A 10529-nucleotide genomic window follows, 5' to 3' on the forward strand; every position below is an offset into this window, starting at 1 on the left:
TATTACAATTGTGCTTTTCAAGACATATGTGGTAATTTTGTTTTAAGAATCGGATTTTGTTTCACATATTAAAGTTGAGTTAGTGTTATATTTTGTTCGATTCAATATTATGTTTAATTGAATCAATTTTTTATCCCGAGTTTTTATAATTAGAATAGTATTCTCAGATTGGTGGGTTGGGTCGTTTGTTACTTATACCCTCCAATTATCTTGATGGTTATGTCTCGAGTCTATGTTCGTCTTTTTATTAACAACAAAATAGATAAAGTTACTAGATTTAAAGTTTTTTTTCTAGTAAAGAGTTACTTAAACGATTGTTAAAGGTATCATTCCATTATTTATATGAGTTGCTCATTTTTTTTTTATCATATATGAAGATAGTCAGTTATTACTTGATTGACATTTTTTGGCATTTCTTATCAGCTTTAAGTTAAGGACGAATTTCCTTGTAATTCAAAATATTTGATAGAAATTTTTGTGGTATAATTTTGATTGGTTAATTTCTTTGACTATTATTACGAATATTTAGAATTACTCTAAAAAAAAATTATAATATTTTAATTATTAAAAATATGTTATATTATTTAACCTAATTTTTATCTAGTTGTTTTGATTTGAATTTTTTATATTTAACACCTTATTTTAAAGCAATGAATATTAATTTCTTAAAATAAAGAAGAATAAAAAGACTTTATGAGGTTCCACTCTTAATAAATGTTATATGCCATTGGTATTTATTTGGTATCATGACTTGTCATCTAAGTCTATATTACAAATTTTACATTAATATCTTGTCCTTTTATTAAGTCCCTTTCAATTTTTTTTTTAAAGAATCTATTGATTAATTACAAAAGATTAACAATATCAATTTGGACCCTCTCTGTCGCAATTTTTAGTTTTAAAAGAAAATGTAGTGTCTTTTAAGAAAAAAAAGAGCCTCACTAATGATTACTACATCCCTCAATCTTAGACAATAATCCATAATACCCACTCAATATTTAAAGTTTTATATCTCTTATTTGCATTTATCCAGATTAATTAACATTTGAAAATAAATTTATCCTTAATTTTTTTCTTAAAAAAAAAAAACTCTTTACTTAACTCGTGTGATACTTTATTCGGCTTGTTTAATCGAATCGATTTCTTGGGCTCGAATTTTATAATTCGAGTAATATTCCCAACTATTGATTAGTCATTTGCTTTTTAAGTCATATCTGTTAATTATTTTAGTGTTGCTTTCTCGAGTCTCTATACATCTCTTTTTTAATAACAAATAAGATAAATTTATGAAATTGTTTCTTTTTTTTCTAATAAAAGATTATTGAAAGTAATATATATTTTCTTAATTTATATGAGTTTTTCATTATTTTGACGTTATTATTTGACTAAACTATTTTGGACGTTGTTTGCAAATTCACGGGAAATGACAAATTTAACTGACACTCAAAATATTGGGTAGAGATTTTCCGACTTTCTACACTGCATTATTAATTTATTCAATTTACTCACTTCTCGTTAGGAACTCAAATGAGTTCGCATTTGGAGTCACTTTAAAACAAATTTTAAGATGGTTGAATATTCTTCGTTTAAAATTTATTTTTTATAAATTTGTCATGTGTTTTGATTTTTTGAGATATTATTTTATATTATTTACAAATTAATATTTGATGTGTAACTCCTTATTTAAATTAATAAAAAATAATTTAAATAAACTGAAAAAACAAACAAACATAAATTTAACTTTTTTTCAATCTATAAACTAATTGGCAATTCCTTTTTTTTTTCTTTCTTTTGTTCAAAACTGGTATTAATGCAAAAAAAAAAAATTAAATAAGTTAGTTTAAATAATTCAAATGTCTTTTCATTTATCATTACATTAAATTCATCAATTAAAACTATTAATATATATATATATATATATATATATATATATATATATATATATATATATATATATATATATATATATATATTTAAACTTTTTAAATTTTGTAACCTAAAAAACAAATTTTTTCTTCAATTTCAACTGAGCAAAATTATTTAATTTATAACCCGAATCCAAACCAGGCCTGCCAAACAAAATCTTTTTGAGCTGTGATTCCAAAATTTTCAAAAAGAATTTCCTTGAATTCTTAAACATAGTTGAGCATTTAATTCTAGAAGTCTAATACCATTTGAATGTAAGAACATTAAAAAAAACATCATTAATAACAACCCATGTGAAATCAAACTTCACCTAACTAGTAGCTACCATGAAATTGTAATGAATCAAGAAGGTAACATCCAACAAAAGAACCCTAAATGCATTACATATCCAACAAAAGGGGTAATTAGTTGTTGTTCAAACGACATCAAAGGCTACATAAACAATCAAAACAACATAACATAACTCTATATATCCTGCCTGGTTCGATCGACCCAAAAGTCTCATGATTTCTGCACCAACATTGATGACAGAATACCGGAAATGGGTAATGAAATATAGTATGCATAACTTACACAACTATACACATAACCATCACCAATTACGCATTCATATAACACTTTTATATATAAATATTATATAAAGATCTAGTAGTAGTAGTAACAATAATAACCGAGGCCTTCAGAAGATAGGTTAGAACTCTCACTGCATTGGCGATCGGGGAGCACGGGGTCTGACTGGTGTTTTTGATGGACTTACCCTACATGCCCATAAAAATGTGTCAAAACTGATATTTGATTATCATAATCCATAAAAATAAATAAATAAACCTTATGGGCAATGATCCAAGAACAGCTCCACTGCAATTAAGAGCAGCAATTGCACTTTCAGCCTGCAATTCATTGAAAAGCCATAAAAATCTGACATTTGTTCTAGTTCCCTATTAATGAGTAAAGAATGGTGGTTTAATTAGGCATATGTTATTGTTACCATGATAAACTCGACAAAGGCAATGCGAGTTGAATGCTGATAATCTCCCAATAACCTCAATCGAAGAACCTGAAGATGAATACAAGATTTTCGAATGAAACAAACAAACATGATGATCGATTTGATTAATTTAAGACAAACCTCTCCACATAGAGTCTCGAAAAAGAGCTTCACATCTCCTTGAGTAACCTGGAAAAGCAACATGTAACAGTCATGATTTTGCAACATCTACAAAAAGGGTTATTAAGATTTTAACATCGAACAAAACCTAACCTTCTTGTCAATGTTTGTACAATAAACAGTCCTTGCACACATCTCCCGTTCATCTTCAGACTGAAAATGTCAAATGAGTGAAGCTCAGACAAGGTGAATGTAAGAGCCTGACCTAAGTATAAAATTGAAAACTAACCCTGGGCAAATAAGCATGATTAACAGGAGCAATTGCAGTTTTGGATGGAAGAACCCTAACAGGGTAATAACCAAGCATAGTTCCTGCCAAACTCAAAGAATTCCTAGCCCCTTCTGCAATCATTCAACAAAATTGAGCCATTTTCACAAATCATAAAGTAAAACCAACAAGAACCCGTAATACCTTCATCAGTAAACTCAACAAACGCAAACTTTAAAATAGAATTAGGATCACCACAAACTCGACAGTCCACAACCTTCATCAACCAAATTCACAAATTCAATTTGAGGGTTTTTAACAAAAACAGTCATTACAAGTCATCATCACTTACCTGTCCACAGGTTTGAAAAAGTGTTGCAAGTTGTTCTTCAGTAACCTGATGATCAATATCAGATACATATACAGTCTTTCTAATAACTTCTTCTCTTTGAGCAACACTAGTGCGGCTGTTCATCCTTCTTTTTCCATTAGCATAGTTATTCTTCTTCTGAGTATGAAAACCCAGATTCAGAAACTAATAAAGTGAATCAAATGAACATAAAAAGGTATGTATGAGAAGATGAATATAATACCCGACGAAGATTATTTCCATCAGGAACAGGTTGAATTAGGTAATTATTAGCATATGCTAGATGGATCGGAGAAAAGGGTACTGATCGATTGATTGTTAGTGAAGGAGGAATGAATTCTTCAGCTAATGGATTCAATTTAGATAACATTTCTTCCAAATCCCTCATTTCTCTCTTAAAACCCTCACCACCCACATCATCATTTGACAGTATCTGATGATCCTGATTAGTGAACCCATTCTGAACTAGATTCATCGGAGCCGGAGCAATCTCCTGCTCCTCTTCTTTGTCCTGTATCTGAAAATTCTGATCAATCGATTCTGTACGATTAGAAGAAGGAACAACAACATTATTGATCCCAGCGTTTTCAGTAACTGCCATGATTTCTTTTACACTCTCGATGATCTAGTTCTACTTTGTTCAAACAAACAAAAACAAGAACAAAAAAGCAAGATTATCATCAAGAACAGGATAAGTCTTGGCATAAAGGAAATCATAAGTAAATAACATTTACCCAGTAATTTGATGTTAAATCTCATCCATGGGTATGAAAAAAGATAGGATTTGGGTCTGAAAACATTAATGATTCATCATCATCTTCAAGAAATGTTACATGAAGAAGAAAGACTTTCAAGAAAATGTTTTTTTTAGAGAGAGAAAGACTATATTGGTGAAGAAACAAATATTAAGACAAGTGCAAAAATAAATAAAATGGGTTATAAAAATAAATATTAATAAATAAATTATATATAAAAGAGGAAAAAAGTGATGCTTTGGATGGTCCGTTTACAGTTTCCACCACCGAAGCACTTTTTGTATCTTTTCAAAAATCAATAGATAATTATTAATATTAAGTTATAACAATCTGAATTGATCTTATTTATTAGATGGATAAGTTGTGTTTAAATATAATGTTTATCTCATATTAATTAAAATCTTTATATATAAAAAATAATATTTTTAAGTGATTTAATAATTAAAATTGTTTTGAGAAAAAATTTAATTGAAGTTAGGGTAATCTAGATATCAAATTTGATGAACAATTTTTTAAAAAAAATCGTTGAAAAAGTTGAGTGTTACTTCATAGACGAACTCAATTGAGTTTTTCAGCAAGTCGAACGAATCAATGCAACGTTTTGGAAATTTTTTTACCAAATATTTAAACGACAATTAAAATTATCATTAGTCGAGTGTTAGTAAGCATCACCGAAAAAAGTTCGATCAAATAATAATGGATCATCTACACATATGTCTAAAATAATGAAAAAATCGTACAAATAATAGAATGATAAATGTAAGGGGTCTCCATATAAAATATGGAATACAGTAATTCTTTATTAAAAACAATAAAATAAAATAACTTTAAATTTGATTATTTCGTCTCATTTACTATTAAGAAGATAATGGGCACGGACTTGAGAATGGATCACCAACACAATGAGAGGGTACCGTATGAATAACAAACAACTCACCAACGATTAAGAGTTTTATTTGGATTACAAAATTCTGAAAAATTCAAGACGGAAAAATCGATTTGACTAAACATGATGCTGAATCGAACAAAAACACTGCAACAACTAAAATTTCAATGATAAATAAAAACAATGCATCTTTTCATAAATTATTTTTAAAGTTTATTTTTTTTAGAGGGAAAAGAAAAATCAACTTAAAAAAAATTATTAATTTAATAAATTATCTATTTTTGAAAAAAAAATAGAATTAATTCAAATAAAGAGTTACATATCAAAAGTTAAATGGTAAAATAATGTCAACAAAATTAAATCAATTAAATAAAAATTTAAATATTAAATAATATTACATATTTGTAATAATTAAAATTCTAAGAAAAAATATTAAATAATTTTAGTTAGACTCCAAAGATTTGTAACGATAGGTGATAGAATAAAGTAAGTTGAACAACCAATTAAATGATGTTAGAAAAACCTCTACTAAATATTTTGAACGACAATGATAAACAACGCCAAAATATGTTAGGTCAAGTAACAATTACGGTGTAGAAAAAAAAACGATGTACCTTTCGATGCTAAAAAATTATTTAAAAAATAAATAAAAGGTTAAGGAGAGAAACTTAATAAATTAGTTTTGAAATTTATATAAGTAATATATATAAGAATTAGTGTTTCATAAAATAGACTCATCCTAGGACCACCTATTTTAAATTTAAAATGTCCACTTTTTATTAAAGTATATAGTGTATTTGTTTTTTTTATATAAATTATTATTTATCTACAATTAAATTAGAATAATTAGTTGATGTGAGAAATATAATAGTTTTTTTCATTTAAATTTGGGAACTAGGTGTGATGGGTCAATTTTTGGGATAAGTTTAAATTCGATTTTCTTACTTCGGTAATATTATATCAAGTATATATCAAATATTAGGTCAATTTGATAATTATTTGAATATATGATATTTTATATTTAATAATTCATATTTAACCTCTTTTAAACTAATTTTGAACAACTAATTAAAAATTAAATAAAAAAATATAAATATAATAACTACTTAAAAACAACTCTTCTTATTAAACAAAAAAAATTGATATATCTTTAAAACTTATTAATTAATGTTAACTAATATAATACAAATCAAAATAAAATTAGTTCTATTATTTAAATAGATCAAATATCTTTCTTACTATATCAATCATTTACACTTTATCAATGAACCTTATAATCGGTTCATTCAATGTCTTTTTAATTCAGATTAGATCGATATGATGGTTAAGATTCATATCGACGTGAATGTTCACCCTTACATTTCTTACATTTTATTATTATATTTAAAGATAATATTAACTAGTATATATATAATGTTTAATTTTTAAAGTATTCAGATTTTCGGGGTGAGAGTTCTGGTTAATTTTAATATATATGTAAAAGTAAAATTGATACTTTGTTGGATTGTGGTTAACCTGTCCATAAACTTAAAATGGTTAAAAATAAAATTTAAAATGTTATATTTATGTTTCGAATTTGCAACCTAACAAAACCGTATAACTTTTTAACCAACTAAACTAATAAAATTTTATATTTTAAATTCAACATCAAATTTGATAAACGCGAGATATTCGCGGGACATTTTTAACAATATAAGTTCAACTTTTTAACTAACTAATATATATATACATATGTTGTGCGGAATGCAAGAAATTGATGAACAATAAAGTGTGAAAAAAACAGATGAAGAGAGATTTCTTATTGTCAAAAAGATTAAGATAGAACAGATTACAACAAAAGAAATAAACTACGACTATTAAAATGCTGAAAACAAGAAAACGTAAATACTAACTTAATTAAGCATAACTGTAGAATTAAATGTGATATTATTTCATATACTAAAGGCAGATCGTTACAAATTTCCACCTTGCCTTAGTATCACCTAACAAAAAAAGCCTGATCAAACTACTTCCAACTGTCAACATTTAGCAGATCCAAACAATGAGTGAATTTGTTAAGTGGGACTGGTTTCGTGAACATGTCAGCAGGATTATGATGTGTGCTGATCTTCTTCACTTTGATTCTCCTCTCAGTACGAAGAAAATGATAACGAACATCAATATGTTTGGTTCTATCATGATGCACTTAAGCTATCACAAAAAACAATTGCCTGATCATGATGGATACCAAGGTCACTGATTAATCCTTTCAACCATATACCCTCCTTGGTTGCTTCAGTTAGCGCCATATACTCAACCTCGCTAGTGGACAACATCACCGTCGACTGTAATGTTGCCTTCCAACTAACCATAGAGTCACCAAGAGTGTAAACATGACCCGTCATTAATCTTCTACCATCGATATCTGCAGTATAATCTGAGTCCGAATAACCAGTTACGAGACACTGGTTATTACTCCCATAAATGAGACCAACATCGGATGTGTCTCTCAGATAGCGAAATATTCGTTTTACCGCTTGTTAGTGCTCCTTAATAGGTCGAGACATAAACCTGCTAACAACACTAACTGAATACGCAATATCAGGTCTAGTGCATACCATGGCATACATTAAACTACCCACCGCATTAGCATACGGTACATTAAACATGTATAATTAACTTCTCAGCTTCAGACTGGGGTGCGAATGCAGACAAATGATCAGTAACAGCTGCAGGAGTATTGAGAGCCTTTGCTGTACTTATCCCAAAACGAGACAACATTTTCAAAATATAACTCTTCTGTGAAAAAAATAGCTTCTTTTGAACTCGATCTCTTACTATTTCCATGCCCAGAATTTTTCGTGCTCCACCTAGATCTTTCATATCAAACTCAGAACTGAGAAAGTCTTTCAGCTGCGATTAACATGTCGTCTACATATAGGAGTAAATAAATCAAAGAACCATCACCGATTTTGTTGTGATAGACAAAACAATCATATGCACTCCTATTGTAACCATGTTCAATCATAAAATTGTCAAACCGCTTATACCACTGTCGACCACTGTCGAGGAGACTGTTTAAGTCCATACAAAGACTTCTTCAGACTACAAACATGTGTTTCCTTACCATGAACAAGAAATCCTTCAGGCTGACTCACCAGTATATCCTCCTCAATCTCACCATGTAAGAAAGACGTCTTTACGTCTAATTGTTCGAGTTCTAGATCCTGATGTACTACTATAGCTAGTAGTACCCTGATAGAAGTGTGTCAGACTACAGGTGAGAATATCTCATTGTAGTCTACGCTTTCCTTTTGACTGAATCCCTTTGCAACTAATCGTGCTTTATATCTAGTCCCTTTGGCACTAGATGTTCCATCTTTCCTTTTGAAAATCCATTTGCACCCAATGACTTTTCTTCCCTTAGGTAAAGTAATGTTGGGTCAGCTCATTTGGCAGCTGGGCCTAACAAATTAATAAAGCCCATTAGGGCATATTTAATTAAGGAAAAAAAAACACAGCAGTTTGTGGGTAGTTTTTTCTCTCTCTCTTCAAGAAGTTCTTCCTCCATTAAAGCAGCAATTCCTCCATTGCAATAGCAGGTTCTTCTTCTGATTTCCTTTATCTCTTCTCCATTTGGTTAGCCATCTTTAGTGATGATGATAATGTATGTGAATGACAAGTTAGGATGAGGTTAATTGATAACTTTTGTTAGATTACCTCTAGGCTTGTATTGAACTACATTGTATACCCATTTGATATAGTGGATGATTTAAGTGGCCGAAATGTCCCGTGGTTTTTACCTAATTTGGGTTTTCCACGTAAAATATTAGTGTCTTGCTCTCTGTTTCTTTGATTGTTTGATTGTTTGATGCTCAATTGTTTTGGCTGCCTATTTGATTACACAAAAGGGAAAAAGAACTGTTAGGCCTTGTTGTAGCTTGTTTATTTCTGAATTGCTAAACATGTGCTATTATTCGATTTCTCCAACAAGTGGTATCAGAGCTGAGTTCGTTTGGTGGTGATTCTTGTATAATTCAAATGGAAGAATCGTTGAGCAGTAATGGAACGATGATCAAACTCACAGCTACCAATTACACAATCTGGAAGTCACGGATGGAGGACTTATTGTGTAATTATGATTATGAAGACACTATTTTGGGTGATAAAGGCAAACCAGAGGCTATGACATATGGAGATTGGAAGAAGCTGAACAGAAAGGCAGTTAGTAAAATCAGGCAATGGGTTGACAACAGTGTGTACCAGCATGTGGCTACTGAAGTTAATACTTATAAGGTGTGGACTATTTTGAGTGAACTGTATGAGAAGAACAACACTCAAAACAGAGCATTTCTATTTAGGAAGCTTTGCTCGTTGAAATATCAAGATGGGTCTTCTATGTCTGAGCATCTAAATGCTTTTCAGGGGATTCTAAATGAGTTGGCTGCGATAGGAATGAAATTTGATGATAAGCTCCATGCTATGTGTTTGATTAATTCTCTGCCTGATAGTTGGGAAACACTTGTGGTTTCAATTACCAATTCTGTTCCACAAGGTAAGCTCACTTTGAAAATGATGAAAGAGAGCGTGCTGAATGAAGAGGCTAGAAGAAAAGAATAGGGCTTCTCGACTCCAAGTCAGGTGTTCGTGACTGAGAAAAGGGGTAGAAGTAAAAGTAAAACTCCAAAGAATCGCAGTGGCAGTTCAGACAGGTCACAGGGAACATCCAGCTCGAGAAAAGAGATTACATGTTATCATTGTGGCAAGCCAAGACACAAGAAGTATCAGTGCAGATCTTTGAAGCGGGAACAAAAGGAGAATAAGCAAGATGGAAGTAGTAAGGTTGCAGATGTGGGTGGTAACGACATCGATATTGTTTACGACAATGATAGTATCAACCTTGTTTCTCAAGATACACAATGGGTGGTAGACTCAGGTGCTTCTTATCATGTCACCAATCGTTGTGATATTTTTGCTTCTTACACTAGAGGACAGTTTGGTTCAGTGACGTTGGGAAACCATGTTACGTGTAAGATTGTTGGAAAAGGAGATGTCTGTTTGGATACTAACACTTCGTGCAAGCTACTTTTGAAGAATGTTCGACATGTTCCTGATATTCGGATGAATTTGATCTCTACTAGTATTCTTGATGATGAGGGCTATCATAGTTACTTTGGTGAAGGAAAATGGAAACTCACTAAGGGATCTTTGGTGATAGCTAAAGGAAAGAAGGTTGG

At 30.2% G+C, this 10529-nt stretch overlaps 1 protein-coding gene across 3 annotated transcripts; it reads right to left on the reverse strand.

Moving 5' to 3' along the window:
• Nucleotides 1–2286: 2286 nt before the first annotated feature.
• LOC124944660 (polyadenylate-binding protein-interacting protein 11-like) lies at nt 2287–4568 on the reverse strand. Of its 3 annotated transcripts, none has more exons than XM_047484994.1 (10): nt 4407–4568; nt 3896–4303; nt 3655–3807; nt 3507–3579; nt 3324–3436; nt 3188–3247; nt 3056–3103; nt 2915–2983; nt 2755–2816; nt 2287–2684 (listed from the first exon to the last, which is right to left on the reverse strand). In XM_047484994.1, exons 2-10 carry the CDS (start codon nt 4271–4273, stop codon nt 2627–2629), a joined length of 1014 nt encoding a protein of 337 aa, XP_047340950.1. In that variant the 5' UTR covers nt 4274–4303; nt 4407–4568; the 3' UTR covers nt 2287–2626. The 3 variants fall into 3 exon arrangements, with proteins under 3 accessions (XP_047340950.1, XP_047340933.1, XP_047340941.1); XM_047484977.1 differs by having other exon boundaries at nt 3655–3810; nt 4407–4567; XM_047484985.1 differs by having other exon boundaries at nt 3655–3810; nt 3896–4306; nt 4407–4567.
• Between the last annotated feature and the right edge of the window lie 5961 nt (nt 4569–10529).

Source organism: Impatiens glandulifera, chromosome 1, assembly GCF_907164915.1.
Source record: "Impatiens glandulifera chromosome 1, dImpGla2.1, whole genome shotgun sequence".
Taxonomy (NCBI): Eukaryota; Viridiplantae; Streptophyta; class Magnoliopsida; order Ericales; family Balsaminaceae; genus Impatiens; species Impatiens glandulifera.